At 36.7% G+C, this 27,938-nt stretch overlaps 1 protein-coding gene across 2 annotated transcripts in view; it reads right to left on the reverse strand.

Annotated features, from left to right (window-relative positions):
- The window catches only part of LOC121302206 (tyrosine-protein kinase transmembrane receptor ROR2-like), an 86,505-nt gene that overhangs the window by 22,622 nt on the left and 35,945 nt on the right, over positions 1 to 27,938 (reverse strand). For both annotated transcript variants that reach the window (XM_041232033.1, XM_041232041.1), the window contains exon 2: positions 4,115 to 4,192. In XM_041232033.1, the coding sequence (XP_041087967.1) occupies positions 4,115 to 4,192 (78 nt within the window). The remainder of the gene's footprint in view (positions 1 to 4,114; positions 4,193 to 27,938) is intronic.

Below are 27,938 nucleotides of genomic sequence, written 5' to 3' on the forward strand. Positions count from 1 at the left end.
TATATATTACTATATATATGTATCTATATGGGTATTGTACACAATGTATGTGTGCGTCCGAGGCTCTCAAAAGTATTCACCCCCCTTGGACTTTTCCACATTTTATTGTGTTTCAACATTGACTCAAAATGGATTTAATTAGGAGTTTTTGCAACTGATCAACACAAAAAAGTCCATAATGTCAAAGTGAAAAATAAAAGCTACAAATTGTTCTAAATTAATTACAACTCCAAAACAGAAAATTATTGATTGTACAAGTATTCACCCCCTTGAGTCAATATTTGGTAGAGGCACCTTTGGCAGCAATTACAGCCATGAGTCTATTTGGAAAAGACTCTACCAGCTTTGCACATCTGGACACTGAAAGTTGTGCCCATTCTTTGCAAAATTGCTCAAGCTCCGTCAAGTTGGATGGGGAACTTTGGTGAACAGCAAATTTCAACTCTTTCCACATATTCTCAATTGGATTGACGTCCGAGCTTTGACTGGACCACTCCAGGACATTGACCTTTTTGTTTTTAAGCCACTCCAGTGTGGCTTTGGCTATAGTTTGGGGTCACTGTCCTGCTGGAAGATGAATCTTCTCCCAAGTCCCAGGTCTCTTCCAGACTTCAGCAGGTTTTCCTCCAGGATTTCTCTGTGCTTTGCTGCATCCATTTTGCCCTCTATCTTCACAAGCTTTCCAGACCCTGACGCAGAGAAGCATCCACATAGCATGATGCTACCACCACCATGCTCCACGGAAGGGATGGTGTGCTCAGGATGATATGCAGTGTTAGGCTTGCGCCAAACATAGCGCTTAGTGTTGAGGCCAAAAAGTTCTATTTTGGTCTCATCAGACCATAGAATCATCTTCAACTTGATCTCAGTCTCCCAAATGCCTTCTGGCAAACTCTAGCCGAGATGCAAGTTTTTTCAACAATGGCTTTCTTTTTGCCACTCTCCCATAAAGGCCAGTTCTGTGAAGTACCCGGGCTATTATTGCCGTATGCACAGTGTCTCCCAGCTCAGCCGTGGAAGACTTTAACTCCTTTAGAGTTGCCATAAGCCTCTTGGTGGCCTCCCTGACTAGTGACCTTCTCGGTCGGATACTCAGTTTTTGAGGACAGCCTGTTCTAGAAAGCCTGTTCTAGACAGCCTGTTCTAGCCATATTCTCTCCCATTTCTTAACAATGGACTTTACTGTGCTCCAGGGGCTATTCAATGCCTTGGAAATGTTCTTATATCCTACCCCTGATTGGTGCTTTTGAAGAACCTTATTCCGGATTTGCTTTGAATGTTCCCTCATCTTCATGATGTAGTTTTTGTTAGGAAATTAAATCTGCCAAGAAGAATGGGCCACAATCACTCTGACACTGTGTGCAAAGCTGGTACATACTTACCCCAAAAGACTTAAAACTGTTATTGCAGCAAAAGTTGGCTCTACCAAATATTAAATGTGTGCGGGTTGAATACTTATGCAAGCAAGATATTTCAGTTTTTTATTTTTCTTAAAAATATTTCCCAACATAAAACCAATGTCACCTTACAATAATTGATTCTGAGTTTCAGTGTTTTAAAATAAAATATCAAACAGAACGAAATTTCAATGTACCATTTGTAATTTGGTAATATGAGAGAATTGGTCAGGGGTCCGAATACTTTTGCAAGATTGTGTGTATATATATAGCACAGTCTTTCATTACACACACACACACACACACACACACACACACACATCAAGAATTAAGAATGTATGCAATTTGTCCATTTGTTGCAAAGGTACTACATTATATTCGCTTGCAAGTTTGCACATTAAAAAATAAGTGACGCAGGCTATGACTTTTAGCTTGTATATTTCGTGTTCATAAAACAAGCCTACTAACAATGCACTATGTCTGCGTGAAATAGCATTCTTTTGCGAGTTTTTATATAGGAGCTATAAACTATTATATGACGTAACCTACTGTACAATGTATAGTGAACATGTACGCTTATTTTCCTTGTTCATAACTAGAGATTGCTAACTCTCAAATGAACGAGACATGGCTTAAAAATTACTCCTTACCATGACATCTTTCATGAGGTGAAATGGCATTGTATTGTGAGTTTTTATGTAGGAGCTATGAACCATTATATGGCGTAACCTACTGTACAATGTAAAGTGAATATGAATGCGTATGTTTTCATGTTCATCTAGAAATTGCTAACTCGCAATTCAGCCGTGTCAACGAGACACGGCTTAAATTACTCCTTAGCATAAGACCTTTCATTGGGCAAAATATTAGTGTTTTGTGTGAATATCGAATATCCAATATCAACCTAACTTCACCGGGGTGGGAAAGGGCAAGAAACGGCAAGCGTTACACACTGGGGGTGAGAAATACACACGAGGATCACAAAAAGAGGGTGTGGGGCTGACAAGAGACATGTACATTAAATTAAGAGCAACCGTACAACAATTAAACAAGTGGAACAATCATTTCAACTAAAAAGTCCCGCAGCGAATTGTATGTCCCGCAGTGAATGCTGGCAGTTAGTAACGCACGCACACACACACACACACACACACACACACACACACACACACACACACACACACACACACAGAATTTATGAACTGTTAACATAACTTTCAAGAAGTATTTAATTGAACAGCTTAGTTTGACTCAATTTTTTTTTCCAAAAAAAAAAAAAAAAAAAACAAAACCCAAAAACCAGGACATCACAGTACGAAGATGGAGCTAGTTTAAATATGTAATTATTTATCTGAATTAATAACACTGCTCAGTGTCTCTGCTGTCTCCCCTGGTGAAAAAGTGCACATTTTCTAGAAGACTTGAAATACAATTTTTGTTATTGCTTTATCTGATTATGTGCCAAACGCAACGAAAACAGTATCGAGTTAAACTTGAAATTGAGGATTACATGAGACGATCTTTATTTTCTAGAAATAATAATCACTGTTTTATATATACATGCCATAATGGCTATGTGTATAAAAGGATCTGGGTTAAGGACACAGAGCTGTTCTTCAGTGGATTGCAGCATGAGAACCTGTAAGTTAATGCCATAATGATAACCATAGTATCAGCAAAAAACGCCACAGTTCTAAAAGTACAGTTTATAAATATGTTAAAACCATAGTTCTTTTCATTAGTGGAAAAGCAGCTTTGAAAGTAGCAAGCTACTTTTTCCAAGTAGCTTTAAGTGTAGCTAGCTACTTTTTTTTTGTCAGAATACCTTGTAGTGTAGATAGCTACTTTTTTTTGTCAGAATAGCTTGTAGTGTAGATAGCTACTTTTTTTTGTCAGAATAGCTTGTAGTGTAGATAACTATTTTTTTTTAGAAGTAGCTTTTAGCTTTAGCTAGCTACTTTTTCAAAGTAGCTTCCCCAACCCTGTGTACCTGATGCTGCCACTTTATTAGGGAGAGACCACTTCATCTGCTGGTGCCTTTTTCTGGTCTATACATTTGTAACACGCTCACTACTTTCACTGTGTTTTAGTTATTGTGCTCATTTATGTAGTTGCTTTCTGTTGTAGTTACTTCAGTAGTTGCTTCTGCTGTATGTAGACTGAGCATATGTTGGTCTTCTGGGCTGTTTCTCGTTCCTTTCACATGTAATACAGTGGTCCTCAATTTCCCATTTGGAGTTTGGGATACAGAGTCCAATAAAACTTCACGTCTATCCATTTACTACACAGTTGATCATGTGGTTCAGCTTCTTTGCAACCCCATGCCTAAAAGTTTATGATCTTTCCACGCATCTTTCTTCCCATTATTTAAAAAAGGTACAGAGGCAGTTTTATTTTTATTTTGTCTTTTTCGATACCCGACCGCCTGTTCAGCAAACTCTCTACCAGCTACATGTTCCCTCTCCATTTAGAAGAGTAGATGTACTAATTAAAGACTTGTGGGTTTTATACACTTGTAAAAAGAGTTATTGAATGGAACAACCAATTGGCTTCAGACTAGGAATTGGGTTAGACAAACATAAGACTACAGCAAATGTATATTTCAAAATAAGTACATTACGCCAGTACCCTTTAACACATTATTTGCAATCAGTTAAATTTTTTTCAGGCAATAGATTTCCCTTTTCTGTGATTTAAATTAAACACATTTGCATTACCTTTGGGCACGGACACACCTCTGTCTTGGCCTTCAGCCAGCCCCAATGATTGTCCTGGTTGAGGTAAGTTTGCATCTTCTGTTGATAGAGAGGAAAAAGAAACACAAAAAGATAAATGTGCAGTCTGGTTTACTGATAAGACAAACATAACCATTTGTACGTGGCACTTACAGCCACTTTACATAGTAATTAAAGTGGAGCCTTTTTTCTAACTGTGATTTTAGACAGATTTCCATTTACTACCTCAGACCCTGTGGTTGAAAAAAGAGCACAAGCCTGGTAAATAAAGGAACAACAAATTGGAGATTCATCCAAAACCCACATAAAATGTATCATAAAACTGCACACAAGATTTATAGTTGACCGAACAAACCCCCACATTCTAGCAGACTGATTTTTTGTTATTAGGTACAATGGAACAGTTTGAACAGGGGCAATGGAGCAATTAAATATATATTCTATTCTACTTATTAACCACTGTACCACATGTAATTGACATCTAATGACATACTTAGGGGAACTTAAACACCTATTACTTCCTTAAAATAATAAATAGATGGAAGGGTAAAATTGAGGCCTGTCTGGATATATTTTGGAAATGACTTGCATAACAAGTTATTTGGTAGATTTGTACAAGCGCACAATAATTAAGATATATGCTTCTTCTGCATCCCAGTATTACTGCTTTGAAAAATATTTGGATTTGATGTGCTTTAGTTTCTGCCTGATACATGAATGAATGTATGTGGAGGACATGGCAGCATTGCTACAAACACAAGTCGCTTCACTAAACAGTTTTTGGTTTGTTCCCAATCTCCCTTTCCTTTGTATGTCTACATAAAACACACTCATCCACAGCTGTAGCTTATAAGGACAGTAAGTAATTATATACCACTGCACTTCCAAAGTGTGTGAGACTTGTGATTCTCTGGAATGCACTAGATGATAATAGTTTACAAAAAGCTTATTAATGCCAGGGTTTATTTCCCCCTCGGGTCCTGACAAATACAGCCACTTGATGTCTGATAACAATCTTACAATCAGTACAAAATAACATGTACATCATCTTGAAAGACTATAATAAACAGAATGATAAACTGAATAATAATAATAATAATAATAATAATAATAATAATAATAATAATAATAATAATAATAATAATAATAATAAAAAATAGTTCTTATATATTGCAACAATTTTAAAATGCAGTTTGCTGCAGTAAGCAATTTGTTACATAAAAGCCAAGTTATATTCACCCAAGGCATGACCAACTTGTGTAGGTATGGATGTTGTGGTTGCGTTTTTCCTTTCCATGTTACCTACCATTGTACATGCCCACAAATCAGGAAACAGACATAAGAAAGTTTACAAATGAGAGGAGGCCATTCGGCCCATCTTGATTGTTTGATTGTTAGTAGCTTATCGATCTCATCAAGCAACTTCTTCAAGGATCCCAGGGTGTCTGCTTCAGCAACATTACTAGAGAGTTGGTTCCAGACTCTCATAATTCTCTGTGTAAAAAAGTGCCTCTTATTTTCTGTTCTGAATGCCCTGGTCCTTGTTTATTTGTTCAGGCTGAAAAGTTCCTTGGGTAGACATTGTCAATACCTTTTAGAATTCTGAATGCTTGAATCAGACCGCCACAGTCTTCTTTTTCAAGTCTGAATAGATTCAGTTCTTTTAGCCTATCTGCATATGACATGCCTTTTAAACCTGGGATAATTCTTGTCACTCTTCTTTGCACTCTTTCTAGAGCAGCAACATCCTTTTTGTAGTGAGGTGACCAGAACTGAACACAATATTCTAGAGAAAGTCTTACTAACATTACTTTGCTTGACTTCAAATCATGTCACTATATATCCAAGCATTTTGTCTAGATGAAGACATTTGAGGCAACATAAACTCCTAAATCTTTTTCATAGATTCTTCTTCAATTTCAGTATTTCCCATATGGTATTTATAATGCACATTTGTATTGCCTGCGTGCAGTACCTTATACTTTTCTCTATTAAATGTAATTTGCCATGTGTCTGCCCAGTTCTGAATGCTGTCTAGATAATTTTGAATAACCTTTGCTGCTGCAATGGTGTTTGCCAAGTTTGCTTACTATACCGGAATCTAAGTCATTAATGTAGATTAGGAAGAGAGCAGTAACTAATACTGATCCCTGTGGTACTCCACTGGTTACCTCGCTCCACTCTGAGGTTTCACCTCTAAATCAGTACTTTCTGTTTTCTACATGTTAACCATGCCCTAATCCATGTGCATGCATTTCCTTGAATCTCTACTGCACTCAGTTTGAGAATTAATCTTTTAGGCAGGACTTTGTCAAAATCTTTCTGGAAATCTAAATAAACCATGTCATATGCTTTGCAATTATCCATTGTCGAAGTTAAATCCTCAAAAAAAAAAAAAAAAAAAAAAAATCAAGCAGGTTAGTTAGACATGATCCCCATTTCTTAAAACCATGCGGACTGTCTTCCAGGATACTGTTACCATATAGGTCATTCTCCATTTTGGATCTTATTATAGTTTCCATAAGTTTCCATAGAATAGAAGTCAGGCTTATTGGTGTACAGTTACCAGGTTTGGTTTTGTCTCCCTTTTTGTGGATCGGTATTACGTTTGCAATTCCAGTCTGTCAGTATAACCCCTGTCTCAGGAGACTGTTGCATGATCTTGGTTAGACTATTTGGTTATACTATTTTGTTTTCTCTTTGTCTAATGTTGTCATATGTTTCTTTTAGAGATTTTACTTCCTCCTTGAATGTTCTTTTGCTGTCAGAATATTGGAAAAAACATTTTGGAATTGGTTTTGGCCCCGTTGGCAATGCTCATTTCTATCTCTCTCTTGGCCTTTCTAACTTCCTTTTTGACTTGCGTTTGCAGTTTCAAGTACTCTTTCTGTGTACTTTGTTCTTGGTCCCTTTTAAACACTCTATAAACTGCCTTTTTTCTCTGAACATTTTTTTAAATTGATCTATTAAACCAAACCATTCTGGCCATTTTGTTTTAGTTTTCAAAAATAGCAATCCTTTTTCTGTTGATATTTTCTCTATTTCACTCCAATCTACTTCTGTAAGTCTCTGCTTCATTCCCTTGTAGTAGGCCTTTTTAAATTTGTAAACCTTAGCTTTAGTTGTTACTTGTATGCAGTCATGCCAATTTGAACAGTGTGAATCTTGCATTCACCATGTGCACACCTTGAACAGTAGTAAACCACACATGCTACACAGTCAACAAATATGCAATATGGACATGGCCACAGTCCAAATAAACATTGTAAAAAGAGTTTCCATGTCAAATTATCATTCCATTGTTGTAGTAATTCCATTGGGACTCTAACTTCAAAGCATTCTGGGTAAACAAAATGCAGACATAAGCATGGGACTAAAAATCAGGTGTTCTCAGAGTTGGTCAAATTTCCATACGTGCCTTCAAACGCACCTTTCAAAGCAAACCATTTTTTTCTATCTCCAATTTGGTAAATATGTCCAATTGTTGTGCTTTGACTGTAGAATCTCAGGACAGATCTATTCATTTTAATATTATGGTTTATTGTAAAGTCTGGTGTTGCTTTGAGGCAAATAGCCTGGAAATTATGTATCAATTCTAGCCTAACAGTGACATGGTTGTAGGGTCACACGGAAGTAAAACGACACAGAACGCCTGTTTTAAAAAAAAAAAAAAAAAAAAAAAGGAGAGCACCTCTGAGAATTATTTGGGATAAAAAGAAATGGATGGTTTGCACAGGACTAAATTTCACAGATGTCGGTAAAAAATTCCCAAACCACCTGTTTACTGGTGATTTTCTGTCCCGTTCAAAATTGGGCTATTAATCAACCTTTGAATTTCAAGAGAAACATTTACAAAACAGAATACAGTTTCTAATTTTCTACCATGCTTAAACAGTTCATTACCCTGTGCAAGACTGCAATACACATGTTTTAAACTCTGACTTTCCTAACATGCCTAAAGCAAACATGTGACAGCTTGAAACTTGACCGTGAAGGATTTCTTTAAATTTCTAAGGGACTGCAACAAGCATAAATCAACTACTCCTTCAAATTCTGGTCAATTAAAGGAATTAACATTAAGCCAAGGTAAATCCACCCCAAAAAAGAATAATGGGCACAGTGTTAACGAACAAAGCCAGAAACATCACATGTACTTTACCTAGGTCTACTTAAAAACTATACTTGTCAAAAAAATAAAGGAATTACCAAAACTAAAGGCAAGTAGTTACAGTTTGAAACTCTCTTTATAAATCTGATAAAAAGGTATAAAAGTGTATAATATTGTATTAAACAATGATTCAGTATATTCAGCCAATCAGCTTCCAGCTCTAGTGGACTTCTGCATCAACAGTACATGACTGCTGCCACGTCACAGCATCAACTGTGAATCAAACTTAAATCAGTCCATGCAAGTATCGGCTTTCTCATTTTTCCTTGCCGTAATGAAAGCTAATCTATTGGATAGCAAATATTAAAAACCAAAAATCAACCAATCTACACTTTGCACTGATGAAAGCAACCAGTCCTGTACCCACAACTGCTGAGTCAACCAATCACAGCTCGACTGGAGCTCAGCATCTTTCAACGACAGCAAACCAAGACACGGCCAGTTCATTAATATTGCTCTGTTTAGAAATTTGGTACTGTCCTGATAAACTATAAGTAACTGTGACAAATAAAAATTCTGTTTTTTTTTCTCTCCTTTTTCAGAACATTTTTGGGACACTTCCTAAAACTTCTCAGCGGAAGGGTAGACAACGAATCATTTAAAGTTCAAAGTAAATCAAATTTTTTTAAATTAAAAAAAAAATAATAATGAGAAAATCATTTTCTACTGTGCCCTCTCAATGAAAGCTCTACCGTGTGGTAGCTGAAAACAAGGTAACAACACTTACTGGGAAGTTGTCTACATAGATGTGGTTGGAGTTGATGATAATGCTCTTGTGAAGTCCTGTGCCACACACTGCATATGATTAAAACCCAGAATGCCTCTCTCACACTGACAATCCAGGGAAAAGTGCAAAAGGTGGCAACTCTACTGTAATATTTTACTTCCACATACAAGGTAATTTACAGTCAATATTTACAGACAAAGGTACACAGGACAATACAACTGGTATCAATTTGACAGACTAGCTTCTAAATAGGCATAAATATTGGGTCTTATTCACAAAGCTATGAATTTAAAAGAATGCATAACATAAAATTAATAAAACTAGACGGTTGTGGGTTTTGTTTGCTTTTTTTTTTTTTTAAATCTTGGTGAAGAGGGTCCATCACTCCTTTCACATATAGTCCAATGCATAAAATCTAATTTTAAATTATGGAAAGAAATACAGTACATTAAACTTAAACAGGGGTCATACGAAGCAAACTAAATTCTTAATTGGTTGCTCTATGCTCTTTTGTTGTCTATGAATGAGTGCATAAAAGCAAATAAGAGGGAAACTCCAGAATTGAGGAGACAAAGACTCCCAGCCAACCAGGTGAAGTAGGGTTCACTTTTAACCCCAAATATCCTGGAAGACATTTTAAACAAACTGGAATCAAGAATATAGAAAACAAATTACTGTACATGTTGTTAATTTTCCCTTTTAGCAATATGCAAGTAAAATACGCCTAAATCCTTGGTTACCCTTTGACCTCTTTGCCAACAACACTTCACTTCAAAGCCCCTAAATGAACAACCCTTTCCAGTTACCACCCTATTAAATATTTTCTCCCATTCTCCTCAAATTGAACATCGTTGACCCTTGCAAGAGTCGGTAACCAGGTCGATAGTGCACAACAAAGAAGTCACTGTAAAGCTTTGATTCAGCTGCTAATCTGATTACTTTGGCTGTGTGAGATGTAGGATACTTAGGCCACTGAATCACTGCCTTTCATTGGAAATTCCTCTTTTTCAACATCTGCCGCTCCTGGCAACCAATGTAACCCGCTGCTCCTCAGCCTCGTAGGAGGGTGGAAAACAAGAGAGAGCAACACAATTGTCACTAGAGGGGGATATTAAACCCTCAGTGTACTGGTTACCTTTTCCAATAAATAAATAAATAAATAAATAAACAAACAAACAAACAAACAAACTACACTGACTACAGCATGATGTTCAGTCGAAGAGTATCCAAAAGTACAGGCCTTTCAATTACATTTTGAACTCCTCCATATTAACATATATGACATTGTGGTTAAAATACATGTGCCACTCTCCAATGTCTCTGCCCATATATAATATATACATATATATGTTCAGTAAAACATTTCTCATTTCGGTTCAACGTTCCCATAACGTGTCTGTTTTATTAGAGAGTATGTTCATGCACATGAAAAGTCCTATCTCTCACTAGCTTATAAACTTTGTTAACAGTTCTTATTCTCACCCTGTAATCCACTCATATCTGGGCTGCCAGGGCTTATCAGATATCATGTGAGTGGAACAGCAGACTGCTGCCCAATCTCATTAGACAGCCTGATCCAGCTTGGAGCACGTCTCTCTCTTTCTGGTATCTCTAGTTATGAAAGCTTTCATCTCTGGCACAGCAGGCCCTTTCACTTTCCTCCTCACATAATCTCACCCCCCTTAAGGCACAGCAAGGACTGCCAGGTGGCAGCCGCTATGCTGCATCTTCCTCAATCCCATCAAGAATGAAGCACCTTTTTACATTAAATAAAAAGCACTTTAACAAAAGGCCTTTGCCCTAAAGAAAGAAAAAATGAAATCTATAAATTATTTAGATTGTTTGTTTTTAAAAAGAGAAGTACAGAAAATAGGATGACCAGGAACCATGAATTACAGCAAACACCATAAAGTGGATCAGTTTTCAGTTTCAAGCAGATTCATGATCCCATGCTGCCTCAACACATTTTGTCTGTAATCATATTTCACACATTTACATGCCCAATACCATTCCAGCTCTTCATATTTAAGGCTGGCACTTTTGCTTATGTCCATGTGTGCAATCCAATACATAACAGTTGCAGTCTGTCCAGACATCATCTAAAATTGCACCACATCAGACCTCTTTCCAAATAAAGTGAATACAGTGAATTATAGCAGCCAGTAAATTAAAGCATTACCTGCTAAATAGAAAGATCATTTGCAAAACACAATTGTTGTAAATTAAACTGACAAAATGCTTCATTCTCTTCTCGGTATTAAACCACAATAAATCTCTTTTTGAACAAGGTCATGTCGCATTGCAAATCTACTGTTACAATACAAAAGAAGAGCTGTGTAACTTATACTTGGTGAGAATGTGTCTGAAGTTGTCCATTTTAACAACCCCTGACCTGTTGTTTTGTCTCTCCATGTGATGGATGACCTATGCCAATATTTAAGGAGAAAACATTGAAAAATGTTTTGCACAATGCAAAAAAAAAAAAGCTTAAATCTGTAAAAACAACTGTGTAAAGAAACACATTTCTATTTGCCACATGAACTAGTTCTAATAGTGCATGCATGCATTAAAAATCTTAAATGCAGATTTAATCTGAGAAAAAAGAAGTATCTGGAAAACTTTCCAAACTATTCCCCCAGGCTTGCATAGAACAGTGAACAAAAAGCATGCCACTAGTTTTAAGATTTGTAAAAGCATGCAATCTCATTAATTAAAACCACACAGAAGTTTTAGATTTCTGAAGAAAATTCTCATTCTTTCATGAAACAAGAGACATGTTGAAGTAAAACAAGAGGTCTAAAAAACATGATGCCAGCACAGCACATGGCCTGAAGTTGCACATTGATATTGTTATGACATGTTTGGTAGTTTAACACCATTTCTCATCCTCATGCATTCAGCACTTACCAACTTCAACAGCGAACTCAGGACGAAGTGCAGGTTATCATTCCTGTTACATCTCAATGAAAACAAAAATGGCTTTTCCAAACGGGGCACACCCACATGAAACGTTAGATTAGAAAAATGACCTGCATAACTTGTAATGTTGTTTTATATAAACAGTGCTGTTCTGGCAGAACGGTATCCCTGTTCCTTTTTTCAAATTTCAATACGGGTGCATTCTCCAACAGCATTACACACTTACATTTTTCCATCCTGTTTAGCATTGGTAGGTCAGTCTATTATCTATCAACCTCAAAAAGTTCAGCATGTAAATGGTTTAATGTAGTCCAAAATAGCACATCCTTTATGCAAAATAACTCACCATTGCAAGAAACTTTTAAAAGGCTTGCATGCTTTTGGTTACAACTCAATGATCATAGATGATTCTACATATATATATATATATATATATATATATATATATATATATATATATATATATATATATATATATATATATATTAGTTCAAAGAGCCTAAAGCTGCAAAACTAAAAATACCATTGCAAAGTATAGATGTCTGACAGTTTCTGTTGTATGTTGTGGGCGGGCCAGAGCTAATTACATATCAGCAGGAATGTTCAATTCTTTAGATCTTGTACACACATTATGGCATACTGACAGTTCTATCCACATATAAACTCTGTTCCAAAGAATATTACAAGTTCTGTTTATAATGAGGAATTCTGGTAGTCATAACAAGATTGCTACATTTCTAACGGGTTATTAAACAAATAGAGTACATGGAAAGTGTAACCCTCCCCTTTCTTCCCCAAATTCATAGTTCTTCAGGAGGTAAACCCATAAGAGAACCAGCTCATCATTTGATCTTGGGAATCTATTTTTAGAAACCCAACTGATATTATCACACTGCATGTTATAATACCAAACTCTTTGTGACAAAGTTTTCTAATTAAGAAACTGATGGAGAAGACCTACTGTTTTTTCTCTTCAATTAGATCTTCAACGACAGTAGACAATCTGACCATTAGTTCATTCCAGACACCATCTAGCTACATTAACCACAAGATAATCATTTAAAAAAAAAAAAAAAAAAAAAGAAGAAGAAATATGTCCTTTCCATAGATGCACAAAATTATGATAAGATGAATGGCTTTTAAAACAGATTTTTACTGTTTCTAATTTTAAGAGGTGACAGTTTGGTAAATGTTTCACTGTGCTTTTGAAGTGAAGGCAGTCTGGGAGACAACACACTTATTGTGACATAACTTGCTTTGCTATCAGTGTAAATTGAATTTAACAGATTAAAATTAAACAGATTATTTCTGCCATACCTCATAGTGTATGGAGTGAAGCATTCCTTGTTTAAAGAAAGAAAAAGTTACAGAACGAAACACATACAGGGGCAGGGGTGTTAGCTCGCTTAAGGCTGCGAGTGATTAGAGTGCCTGGTGATTGAACAATGCGGCGAACCATTCACTCTGTGCACCGCCTCAAACAGATTAATTTAAAAAATGAAGGCTTTACAGTTTTGCAAAAGCTTTGGAGGCAACTGTATTTGTTGGATTCCACTGCTAAACCAAACTAATTTTTTTTCTGCGTGTTCATCACTGACATTGCCAGTGGAGGTGGTTTGAAACGGTCGTCTCTCTTACAGGCTGGAACTGATTTCAGCCATTTCCTTTTCTCAGAAGCAGCCAATTTCCAGATCCAGCTGATTTTAATCGCGTCTCTTGTACATTCTCACAGGATTGTCTCGCTTTCAATCAGCTCTTTTTCACTAGGACCTTTGGGTTTGGGAGCTCTCAAACCACAATGTGAGTTGAAGTCTGCCAAAATAATTCCTGTTCAAGGTTCAGAAAAGATTACTATGGCTTCATATATGTTTCTTTAAAAACTACCCGACATGATATAATTCATTAAAAAAAAATTAAAAAACTGAATGAAAAAAGAAGATCAGAAAGCTAGGTACCTGAATCAGATAATTATCTAACTGTATCTGGGACAACAAAACTAAAACCACGAACATGGCATAGTGGAAAAAGCTGTCATTTAAAAAATGTTTGGTTGTTGTATATATGTAGGTGTAATTGTAATTGTAAGCACAACTTCAGACATTTATTTAAGGAGGCTTTAACTATAAAAGGAATGTTGATGTACATACTCCTGGATATTGTATGTGGTTATAATTTGGTGAACAGCAGTTTTACAACCGTGCATGGCTCAGTCTACAACTGGTATTATTAAAAGGGCTCAATTTAACCTTTTAGCTCAAACAGATGTGTGTAAAATTAGACCAATATTTGTATTTAATTAGCACATCATGTATGATACTGTTCTTCAGTTCACACAAATATGGATCCATGTTCAACTGTCTAGGGGTAAACAGTTTAAAATCACATTACAGCAAATTACAGCCAAGTTTATGGTTTGACGTTTTCACAAACATAAATTCATAAGTCAACATTATTTACTCTCTTAGGGGTCTATTCTCAAAAAAGCACATAAACCCTGTGTAGCCTGGATCTACACGCGAGATACGCACACCCACAATATGTGCATTATCATACAAAAACCTCTGCCGCGTAGTTGGCTGTGGGTGGGGCTTGCCGCGTAGCGGACTCTGGAATGCAAAAATGGCTTGAACAATGACACGCCTCTGAATGGCCAAGTAAAGGGGCCCGGAGTTTGTGTTTGACTAGCTTTTCTCACACAGCTAGCAGTATTTAAAGTGTCAGCTATAATTTGAGCTGTAACATTTGTTTTAAAGATCAAAAAAAAAAAAAAATACTTTGCTGAAAGTATGCTGAATAAGTGAAAGTAGGTTAAATACACAGATCAAAATATATTGGAGGATTTTACAGTATTGTATCAACAATCCTACAAACCCCCCATAAAAAACAAACCCAGCACTATTATGTAACATCTTAAATTGAATGCGATATATTTAATTTTATAGTTACACAGAAGAACACACCAACAATAGTAATTGCAGGTACGCAAATCAAACGGCATCACTCAAAGAAGAGTTAACATAACACTCGCAAAATGTTCTGTTGATTTCACACAATGGCGACGTCTGAATACAGAACAATTGGCTCATTCCAGCTAAAACATCTTACAGGTTTTGTATCCTAGTACTTTTGTACCATTATGTGACGATAAATGCAAACCTCCAGTGAAAAAAAAACAATATGTTTCACAGTCAAGCAGGCATATTAGCGCTTGTAAAAAATGGATAAACTTGATACAGCACACACTTATTAGCTTTAGTTTCACGATCATAATAACACCCCTACCTTAGTTTTGTAATTAGCCCTTGGCTCATTGACAGATATAGCATATTGGATTGTAATAAAATGATGGCTGACTTTACCTGGAGAAAAACAAAAGGATCCCTGTGAAGTATAGGGCTTGATCACATTCAGTAGGCTGTTGTTTTTTTTTTTTTTTTTTTTTGCTAGTTCCGAAAAACAAATGCCAATTAAAACAGAAGTAAACATGTCCATTGCTATAAAATAAATCAGACAACACAGAAGTTAATAATGTATTACTACTAACAACTTTCACATAGAGTTTGTGTTTTAGTCTGGGGTGAAATTCAACAAAAAAATGCAGGTACTCGTATGCACAGCAGGCAGGGTGTAAACATTTAAAAAAATTAGACAATTTGAGTGCCAATGAATAAATAAACACTTTTAAAATGCATGCATATTGGTACACGATACATTTATGAATACAAAATAAGCCTTCAAAAACCTGATCAATTATAACCAATTCACCATAAACAAAGAAGCTGAAAATGCTGAAAGCTTTGTATCCTTCTGCAACTATCGCTCTTAAACCTTAAATAACAAGCATTAAGAAGTATTATGCTATGCAGTAACTGCGGTAGAGAGGGTTTTGTTTCAAGATGTCCTAAAAAAGGGATGATGTTATAAAAAAAAATGTTATAAAAAAACAACTGTACTATAAAAAAAATTATACAAAAAGGTTGAAGTCAAACAATGCACAATAGGGGGTAATCCCAACTGTCCCACACATCACTTGCCATTTTAGAAAATTTCTTGCAAATTCTGGTAATGTGGTAAATCAGTGCAAGGCGAAATGCATTATGATAATTATTTCTAATATTTATCCTATGTTATTTATGACGAACACTGACGTGGATTTTTGCCTTCAAATTCATGTGCAGCAATGTTTGTTTCTCTGCCACGCTAAAGAAAACAATTATTACTTAATAATAATTACTGCATAATGCGGTTTTCATGTTGCACTGCTATGGACTTCTCTCATTGATGGGTGGAGATTTGTGACTCCTGCCAAAATGAAATCTGATCAGAATGAAAGCTCGGCCAATCAACATGCAGTGATTATACTGACGTTAATAGTGGCCAATAGCAGCTAACAGAAACAGCAGCAGTTTGAGGTAACATAATTTGAGAAATAATTTGAGACGCGCATTTGAAAAACGTTGCACTAGTGAACTGTATGAGTGGATGGAATACATCTGCGTTGGATGAAAAGCAGATTAAATAAGTACCAGTACTGGCATCAAATAAGTCCCGGTATGGAGTACCACTGAGTACTGGCAGAACCCTTGGTTTTAATCATAATTGTCGTTGTCTATAACTGTGTTTACTACTCATGGCCGCCAGGCTGAAGCTCCTACGCGCCCCTTACTCCTGTTCTCAGGCTGAGCAGTTTATGCGTGGTGTCTCGTCTTTTGCAGTTTCAGAATGTGAATATCTTCCGCATATCTGCGAGAACTCCTGTTTTTAGCTAAACCACACCTACTTGTAATCCTGCGCACCCTAAAGCTCGTATCTGTGCTCCAGATGTGCGTGCGCTTTTCTCAAGCTCGCTCCAGAATGCGAATAGCAGCTCCGACCCTGGGTAAACCCTTCTTCACGCACGTAAATACCCTTAAGAGGCAAGCAAGTCCTTTAAGAATATGCCCCTTAGTTACAAGAACATATAGTAAACTGCTGTCTTGCTAGCTAAAACATGAAGGGCACGCAAGTCATCTGAGTTTGCTTAGAGATCAAAGTGGCAAATCAGTTCTTAATGATACTGCCAGTTTAACAGTTAATCAAAAACACAACCCTGTTACTGTATGAGGCAAATCCAGGAATATGAGGGTATAACTTCATCAGCTCTTGAGTCACGAAGGTAACCAACAGGTCCCTAGTTCAGTCAATGGCCAAGTACCATCTCTCAACTCATAATCTCAACTAATAAAAGGCACTAGCAACTAACAATGACAGCTTTCATCAGCTGTACAGACCACTTCAAGCTGCAGTTATTGCAAGTCCTTTCTGTTTGTGTTAGCATTACGGCCATTTTTTAAATGAATTATTTGAGTCATTGATTTACTGGGGGAAAACTACTGCCAGACCAAGCCAGAGAAATATGCCTGCCCCTCCTGTTTCTGATGACTTGTAACCAGGAGTGGAGTTCTGCCAAAGGAACACTTCCAAGCCCTGAGGTGATCACGTTCATTCATGTTTCTTTACGATTTATGTCAAAGGCAGTTGTTGCATTGCTAAAATCCCAGATGTAAAGCTTTAACACATGCCAGATTATATAATGATGTAACGAACACTGGAAAGAAAATAGGCTACACTGTAATCAACATTAAAATGGATTACAGGTTAACCTGTAGCAGTTAACATGCTTTTGATATTGTTTGGTGACCAAATTGCATTAAAAAAAACAATTGCAAACAAGGTTACAGATATTTAGCTGTCCCGAAGATAAAGATTGTCAATACGTCAAAAGCAAGACACACAGTGATGTATAAGTAAATTAAATTAGGAAAGGCGGCTGAACAAGAAATTGAACAAAGCTCAAAAAAATTAAACTAGAAACAATAATGTACATACATTGCCTACAGAAAGACTATACCCCCTTTCAAAATTTTCACCATTTCTTGCCTTATAGCCTGGAATTAAAATGCATTAAAATAGTTTTTTTTTTTTTTTTTGTTCATTTATCTACACATCCTACCCCAGAACTTCCAAGTGAAAAAAATATTCCAGAAATTTTTATAAAATTAATTAAAAATAAAAACTGAAATAGTTAAGTGTTCACCCCCCTTGTAATAACAATCCTAAATTAGCTCAGGTGTAACCAATCGCCTTCACAATCACACACCAAGTTAAGTGGCCTCCACCTGTGTTAAATTGTAGTGATTCACATGATTTCAGGATAAATTCAGCAGTTCCTGTAGGTTCCCTGTGCTGGGTAGTGCATTTCAAAGCAAAGACTCAACCACGAGCACCAAGGAGCTTTCAAAAGAACTCCTGGACAAAGTTGTTGGAAGGCACAGATCAGGGGATGGATATAAAAAAATATCAAAAGGCCCCGAATATCCCTTGGAGAAGAAGTGAAAGGTGTATGGCACCACCAAGACCCTGTCTAGATCAGGTCATCCCTCCAAACTGGATGATCGAACAAGAAGGAGATGAATCAAAGAGGCTACCAAGAGGCCAATGGCAACTTTGCAAGAGCTACAGGCTTTTACAACAATATCCCAAACACTCCACAAATCTGGCCTGTATGGTAAGGTGGAAAGAAGAAAGCAATTACTCAAGAAAGGCCACCTTGAATACTGCTTGAAGTATGCAAAAAAACACTCAGGAGATTCTGTAGCCATGTGGCAAAAAGTTTTGTGGTCTGACGAAACAAAAATGGAACTTTTTGGCCTAAATGCAAAGTGTTATGATTGGCGCAAACCCAACACAGCACATCACCTAAACAACACTATCCCTACTGTGAAGCATGGTGGTGGCAGCATCATGGTGTGGGGATGTTTCTCATCATCAGGGACTGGGGCACTTGTCAGGATAGAAGGAAAATGGAGGAAAGTAGAGAGAAGTCCTTGAGGAAAACCTGCTGCCCTCTGCAAGAAAGCTAAAACTGGGATGGAAGTTCACCTTTCAGCATGACAATGACCCAAAGCACACAGCCAAAGCTACAATGGAGTGGCTAAGGAACAAAAAGGTAAATGTCCTTTAGTGGCCCAGTCAGAGCCCAGACCTAAATCCAATCTAATACTTGTGGCATGACTTGAAGATTGCTGTCCATCAACGCTCCAAGGAACTTGACAGAGCTTGAACAGTTTTGTAAATGGTTGAATATTGCCAAATCTAGGTGTGCAAAGTTGGTAGAGACCTATCCCAACAGACTCACAGCTGTAATTGCTGTCAAAGGTGCTTCCACCAAGTATTAACTCAGGGGGGTGGAGACTTATTCAATTATGATCTTTAAGTTTTGTATTTTTAATATATAATTTTTTTCTCAATAAAAACTTTTTTCCCCTTAACAGTGTAGAGTATGGTGTGTAGAGAAATGGAAAAAAAATCCTCATTTAAATGCATGAAACTCTGAGGCACTGACACAACAAAATGGGAAAAAAGTTCAAGGGGGTGTAGACTTTCTATAGGCACTATACAAAACAGCCTAGTAGCTTAAGTGGAGTAATAATTTCAATTGATTTGCTTGCTTGCTTGCTTGTCAGCCAGCTAGCATCTGAGTGTGCCTAGGCAAATGCTATCTTTGCATTCCTGAGTATTTAAAAAGTTGGTAACAATTTGCAGAATGTATAAACCAATCTTTGCAAGGTATTTTAGGAACAGGAATGTTAACTGCCATTAGGCCTATATCTAATTATCAGGGGAAATTAGCACTTTTATCTTGCGAAAAAAGTACTATGTGTGTGTGTTTTTGTAAAGGGGGGGGGGGGGGTTATACCTGTATTTCGCAAGAACAAACTGCTAAAGGTACACAGTGAATGAAGAGAACAGCATTAAAAGATAGGACTATCAGTACTAAAACAAGATAGGCTAAGCTTCTAAAAAAAATAAGTGCTAAATACAATTTCAAACTATGCTAAAACTCTGATTGCGTCAAACTGACAGATGACCATTCAGCTCGGCTGGCCATGCCGGTGTTACATGAAATTAGTTTATGCCCCCTCGTGTATATGAATAAACACTGCAAACGCTGCCTAAATTGGTACCAATTTGTCATCATTGGTTGCATTGTTTTTCTTTTCTTCTTCTTCCAAAGGAAGCCCTGAATTGAATAAGCGCATAGACTTCATTACCCTCTAACCTCTGCAATGGATTGGGGCACATATGTAGAACAAAGGCCAAAGCTTTTATCTTAGTCAAGACCAGTGGAAAAGTAAAAAAATAAATAAATAAATGCAGTTTAGTCTCCTCTATTGTAGCTCAGAGAAAGAAATATATTGCTGTTCTTGTCTAATTGAATGCTTTTGATGAAATGAGGCATCTTAACCTTAAGTTAAAAAAGTCTGCACACCAGCCTGGAGAATCAAAGCCTATTCCCCTCCCCCTCAAGGTGTTGGCCAATAACAGACAGCATAAGTGTGGGTGCTTTGGTATGCAGGTGTTACATCTGTCTGTTTTGTAGCAAAGGTTGCCAACACAACAAAGTAGCTGCTTTAAATGTAGTGTGCTTTTTATTATGCAAGCAAACGTCAACATCATTCATTCATTGCTAGTGACAGACAAGTACTGGAACACAGACAGGTCCAAATCCAGGAAGAAGGGCTTCACCTTAAACAGTAAAACTATTCTGAAAAATGTACTGAAAATAAAGAAACGAAATTCAAGCACACATTCAATATCCTGAGACTCTCACTGGAAACAAGAGCTGTTTCATACGTGAGCCTTTCCTGATTAAACATCATCATATAAACAAACAGACTTGGGGAAATGAGTCAAAAGTCAAATGTCTAACAAGAAAATATATGTAATGTTGGAAACTATTTATCTACAAGGTGTCTCAAATAAGATGCCTTACCTTTTTTTTTTTTTTTTTTTTTTTTTTTTTTAATTATTCAAGCTCCTGTTTCTACCTGTTTTCCAGCTGGTTGGTAGGTCAAAATGAACCCAAAGCCCTAATATATTGCACACTATTTACAGTGGTAATAGAAATACCATGTAACCAAATTGAATGTCTTCTCTTCACAATATTTCAAACAATGCTGAAATATTTTGGTTTACGGTGATGGCTTCAAGGTTTGGCAAAGTAAAAGCACAGGTCAACATTCCTATACATTTTAATTACACCATCTCTTTGTCCTTTGTATTTTCACGATAATGTGCAAAAATCTGCCTGTCAAGTAAAAGAACTGATGCAAATGAAAAGAGTTTATCTTTACTGAGAGGAATGGTAGTTCCTCACGCCAAGTTATTGGCAAACCACGAGACTCTCTTTACAGCATGGATAGTTTACGTGTTTTCAGGGTATTGGTGCAGCAAAAGTAAAAATCAGCCAAAAGTACCATTTCACTTTTAATTTGTAGTTCCCAACACTCTTAAATGAAACGTAGAAAAAAAGGTAAATACCGGTAAGAGAAATAAGTCGCCAAAGTAAGGTAAAAACGTCTTTCTCCTCCTCCTTTCTCTCTCTGCACAGTCAGAACCCCCGTTCCCTGGCAGATTTCCTGCTAATTTACTTCACTTTATAGAAGACAAGTAGTCTTCGTTGAATTATCTGTGCATGCACATATATAAAACCACCAATCCCACATCATCTGAAATTCAGACACAATGCTGGAGGAACTGGAATGTTTTGTAACCATGCTGTACACAAAGCAGCTAACCGCAAGCCACGTCCCTCTCCCCTTTAAACTAGCTCAATATTAAATGTTGGTCTTACTGGGCATCGCCTGCTTGATCACAGGGGGCCATTTAGTTGAAATGCTAGTTCTGGCTTGATTTCAAAACATACATTTACCAAATGTCAGCTTTCTGTCGTTAATATCACTTGTACACTTCAGCCTAGAAGGAGCTATAAATTACAGCTGTTGACACTTTTGCATAACCTAAACTTTCCACTCAGGAGAATGGTAATTTCTCTCAATGTATTTATGTTCATTGTGGTTGAGTAATGTAATACTTAGAAAAGTCCTTTAAGCCATACAGTGCTTTCCAGATTCATATGTTTTAATTTAGGTCTGGCATACCAAATCAGAAATGCAGCAGGTCTGAGCAACTGGTTAGTGTTTGCACTTGGCAATGTAACAAAACAAAAAACAAAAAGTAAAAAGTTAACATTTTAAATTTTAAACTACATGAATGGTTGCTTTCTTTGTGTGTTTATTTATTTTCTAATTTTAAGCAGTTGTGCAGTTGCCCAGGACTAATATCTAGTATCACAAACCAAAATGAATAGCTGACTCATGATGAAAACAATTGCTAGCCTTCCTGCTCAGGTTGGCCTCTTTAATCTTTTCACGAATGTAATGTCTTGATTTCCAACAGTGATAAGGTGATGATGGCAAACTATTACCACTCAGCGCTCAGACCAGAACAAAATACAGCCAAATTCATACCAATGAGTCTACTTCAAAGACACAGCTGGCTGATCAGGAGAAAAACTGGCATGCTCCGACAAAAGTTTGGGGCCAGCTTCAGGCGGGATCACTTTCTTACTGTCTTTAAATCCATGACAATCCATAATTTCTGAGGCCAACTGCTTAAAAAAAAAAAAAAAAAGCCATACAGTACCTCTACACCATACACTGGGGATGTGTAAACATTCCAGCACTCATAATCTTACTTGTAATGAGCTGCCAAATATTTCTGGACTCTGTCAGGTAAGTGATGAGTTGTTAGCTTATAAATGATGCTTCAATAAACAGAAAATTGCCAGATTACATTTATACTTAAGATCTGGTTTTGTGCAGTCTACATTTCACAATGATATTAATATTATTATAGCAACTTTCAATCTTTCGCTTAGCTGAATTTTGGAGTGCATGAAAACCTACTTAAGCCTCCCTAATAGTTTACAACTGTGAAAAACAAACTGCTGAACTAGAATTCTTTTCAAATACACTTATTACCTTTCTTTAAAAACAGATACATACAGAATTATAACTCTTCAGGGACCAACTATCTTATAAACACACACATATGTTTGCATTTTTATATTTCTGGGGACTTCTCATTGACTAAACTCCAAATAGGGTGAAAGTTTTATTTATTTATTTTTTTCAGGCATATTTACTTCATAAAAACATGTTTTACAAAGTGGGGACGTCCCCACAATGTCATTTTTTCAGGAGTTACTATATTTGTGGGGACATTTTCTCAAATTTTGTCCGCACATTGATACCTGCCCAAACACATACATTTTTAAATAAGGTATGAGTCTTTGGTATTTTTACCAATCAGTTTCCTATAGTTTACCCCAATTTGTAGCATCTATCTTACAGATTGAGGAGAGTGAATTTTGTTTGTATAACCAGTTTTGAACAGAGACGTAAAGCTGCACACAGACTGACTACAGTAAGCAACTAGGCCAGGAATACAACAGAGAAGAATATTGTGTGGAGAAACAAACACAGAACAACATGGGAGGAAGCAAGAGCATGATCCCATGAACATGATTCATGTTTCCTTTATAGACTGTGCAATCCCCTCAAGGGATTCCAATTCCATCCGTTTACTGGTAATCTGTTAGGCTGTAAATTAAAACCTTTTCAAAATCCTGTCATGGTGAAAAAAAAGGACTTGAATTGAAAAGAAAACTTCTGCTTTTGGTCCAATTCCTCCATACTCTACAAACACTACTTAGCAGATTCCAGAGAGCACCTGCAGGGTTTCTGCTTTCCTTTATGGCCAGAAAAAAATAAATGTAGTTGATTGACAAAAAGAAAATAACATGAATCAATACTGGACTAAATTCATTGCATCCCAAAAGATTAGAATACAGTGAAACTCGAACACCAATAATAATGCCTGATAAATCCAGCTGTTAGATGTTAAATCATGTAGCTCAAATAAACAACAGTTGTAAAGTACCGCTAAGAGCACTGTTAAGTGACATGTAATGGGGTGGAATGCATTTCTAATAGCTGCAAACGTATTTTGGATAGCCTAATCGCGGTTTACTTAAAACTTCATGATTAGGAGAGTTAAGTTTAGAGAGAAAACTTGCCTGTGACCTATAGAGGAACCTCAACCTGTCAGGAGATTATGAGAAAGAAATGGCTGTGAAGAAGAAATAACTTTAACCATTTATTCTTGAGTATAGGAATGAAAAAAAGATGTGCTAAAAAGATATGGATTTTTGTCATTTTTATGACTGAAATTGTATTCAGTATTTGAGCGAGCACATCATTTAAATGATATCAGCATAACTGTACAATTTGTTCACTGTAATGCTTGGCCAATTTCTTGCTCATTATAAATCACCTGCCAGCCTTAGCTTTCAGTTGTGTCAGGATTTACAATGTTATATGTTGACACAAAAAGTGGTTTAATTACAGTTGAGAAAATATAATTCAACATGCACAATTGGTTATTAAAATACACTTTTCATTTCTTTCTGTTCAGGAGAATTCTGGTACAAGAGCAGGTCATTCTAACACAAACAAGTGTTTACTAATGTCAGCAAAAGAATGAATGACATCTTGTGTATTCAAGCCTTGGGTATGTATAGTATGTGTTCCTTTGATGGTCTACAGCAGTGGTACTCAACTCTGGCCCTTGCGATCTAATCCAGTCCTGGTTTTTACTCCAAGCAGGTTCTAATGTAGTTAATCGAAGCCGTTAAGAGTCAATTAACTAATTTAGGACCTGCTTGGAATAAAGGCCAGGACTGGAATGAATCTCTAGGGCAGAGCTGAGTATCGCAGGTCTACAGAATGATGCAGCTGATTCAGTGGCATCTTCTGATGAGGTCAGTCATCATTCATTCTGCAGCAATGACATTTTCTTGGTTACCAACAAAGTTATTTTGTTCCAAGTGTGCCAATGAAAAGAAAGCTGGGAGGCGTTTCAGTTGCCATTGCTGTTTATAATATCTTGAGGAGATTTGTTTACATATCACAGTTCACAGTTCAGTACCAGTTTTCTGTCAGCTGGTGTGCGAAGTTGTTGAATGTGAACATGAAGAAAAAAAAACAACAAAGCATGCATTATTGACAGTTGTGCAGAGAATGGAAGTAAATTATGTTAGCAGGTAATTAAACAATTGCCAATTCCAAATAAAAATAAATAAATTAATTAATTTAAAAAAGCACCCTACAATTAGCCTAAGGCTTTAAGAAAAGCAGCACATGACATTAAAACATGTTTTTTTGTGGTATGTAAAAGAAAAAAAACAAAACATTATTACCAAGAGATACAATATGGGTTTCATGTCCTACCCAGGAAGCAAACGACTAATTTGTTACAGACAATGTTGACAAAGCCCTAAGGTACATTAGCATTTAAGTGCCTTGGAATGACAAACGCCCCACTGTACAGCTGTAGAAGGAGCTTGCCTTGACTGCACCAGTGAGACTCAATAAGCATTTTTCAAATCGCCAGAAACTTCAAAAAAAATGTTTTTAAAAATTAAATAAATAAAAAACACAACAACTCATGTACCTGCTAGTAGCAATGGATCAGTTTAGCTGCTTTTTCAAAGCAATAGGCAGAACCACTCCAAACGAAAGAGACATCGTATTGTATTAGCATTAACATGAAGACTTGATGTAGTGAAAAAGCAACTGCATCTATTGGATGGAGTGAACTACAATGATTCAGATGCCTTACAGGAATAAAAAGGGTAGTTTCCAATCTCTGTATAATTCAGCAGCTGTCAAAGATAATATAGTGTTTATTCGCAAGGGTGATTTATTATTGGAGAGCCGCAAGGCATCGAAGTTAGATTCAAGGTATAGCAGCCTTGCAATAGAAGTGCCCTTACTAATTGTAAGAGCACTTTTCTGTTGATGTTTGTGTACAGGGCTGAGATCAAATGACAAAATGCATGTAACTTGAATCTGGAGATGCATGGCAGGGTTCAAAATGCCACAATACAACATTACCAGTTGAATCTCCTTAGGGTTTGGTGTCTTATTTAGTTTCCAAAACAAGTAAAACCATAGGTTTTCTGTATTTAAACTTGCTTTTTACGAAGTGCTACCATGGGATTAACTTGATTTAATGCCTACTATTGCAAAGTTCCTGATTGATTGATGTTGATATTTAAGCCTTTCCTTCCCACGTAACCCAACCCCTCCTCCCCACCATGCACATCAACAACCATTTACAGTTGCATAACAGGCGGAGACACCTATTATAGCCTACATTAATTACATAAATCAATTTCTTTAATAATAAATGGCCCTCCACAACATTGTTTTTATTGCGTTTCATGGTTGCAATCTGTAGTTTAAAAAGTACACTGAGAATTCAGAGAAAATAAGTTGGCAAAGTCACTTTGCCGATTGGACAACACATCAAGGAATATTGCTTAACTCTTTAAATTATGGGTTGAGACTCAATCTTTGTCCTTCTCCTGCACTGACATGGATGCTCACACAAATGACTGCAGAAGTGACCGACTATAACGGTACTTTACCTACACGATTGTGGTCAATAGCACTAACCTCATACAGTCATTTGTAGCCCTCTCCTGTACTTGCTGTCAGCAGTCTTAACTAAACATGACCTGAACCAGAGCGCTTGCACAATTTACAACAGACACAGTTGGATGCTGTGAGGTCCTGGAATGATGAGCACTGCCAATTTTATGAAGCCAGCTCCATAGGAGGATTTTTTTTTTTTTTTGAACAAAGCATTTTTCAGTCAATTAAACAGGCATCTCCCAATGCGGGCAAATCTAAAACTGGTTTTATGATGGATTGCCTTTCAATTGTGGCTTTAAAGGGCATAATCTTTGTTTAAACAAATTCTTCTTTTCACGCAGATCTTTGATGTCATGTTTCTCAGCAAAAGCTTAGACATAAAGAAAGACAGCAATAATCCCTTTCAGCTGCTGCACAGTTAAGCCACATGGACCAATTACACACAACTACAACTTTAAAGACAGAGGAGAGAAAGAAACACTGAATTTGAAGAAATGTTTGAAAACCTGTTTCTTTTCTAGCTCTAGTGATAAAGAATTTAGCCTACTGTACATGTAAACTGTAATTATCAGTTCCCTGTGTCTGACAGGTGATGCCTGAACCCGAGCTGTATCTACAATGAGCACAATGAGGAGCAAGCTTTTTAAATAAATGCAATAACAACATTTTGACCTATGACAACAGGCTAATCCTGACCAAACATTACATTATGACACAGATGACAAACTGTATAACAGTAAGCCAATTCTCGTATAGAGCTTATTCTACTGGAAAATCAACATGTTTTCTTCTGGAAGTGGGAACTCAAAAAAATCCTACAACAATGGTCTCAAGTACTGTAATTGAACCTGAAAAAGCTTCCATGGAATCTGAGAGGCAGGACACAGGTCCACTGTGCCAGCTGCAGCTTGTATATCAAACGTTTTTTCAATACTGACTTTCTGGCTTGTCATCAGTAAAAGGGATACAGACAGTACAAAGCATTACAACAAAAAATAATGTCTTTTAAAGTATAGGCATTACTAATTTAGATCTCCTCCTCCTAATCCTGACAAATATTCCTAGGTACATTGACTATCAGGGTTCAGTTGATTCCTCTTTCAATTCCAATTCCTTTTTAAAAATCAATTCCCAATTCCAATGTAATCAATTCCAACATATCATTGATCAAAACTGCAATGAGCAGTATTGTGTTAAAATGAGCTTCTCATAGTGGCAACAAATTGCTTACATTGAAATCACTGCTAGTCAATTAAAACTGGCGTCAAAAGAAAACAGTTGAACAATCACAATTAATGGCTCTAAAATATCAATTCCAATTCCTTCCAAGTGTTGGGAATTGAAATTGTAAACTGATTTTAAAAAGGAATTGGAATTGAAAAACAGGAATTGACCCCAACCCTGTTGTCTACCTTTTTGATATCCCTCATGACAACTTACAAAACACACACACAAGCACAAGGGGAGGTAGCCGGTTTCTGACACAGAAAAAAAGGATTAACACAAGTGGTTCATAAAACAGAAGCACTAGAATGGAGGTCAATACAGTATCTTGCTTTTGCAGCTACACCCTAACAGATTAGCTTTGCTGGCAAATTTAACACAGCT

This window comes from Polyodon spathula, chromosome 2 (genome assembly GCF_017654505.1).
Source record: "Polyodon spathula isolate WHYD16114869_AA chromosome 2, ASM1765450v1, whole genome shotgun sequence".
NCBI classification, from domain to species: Eukaryota; Metazoa; Chordata; class Actinopteri; order Acipenseriformes; family Polyodontidae; genus Polyodon; species Polyodon spathula.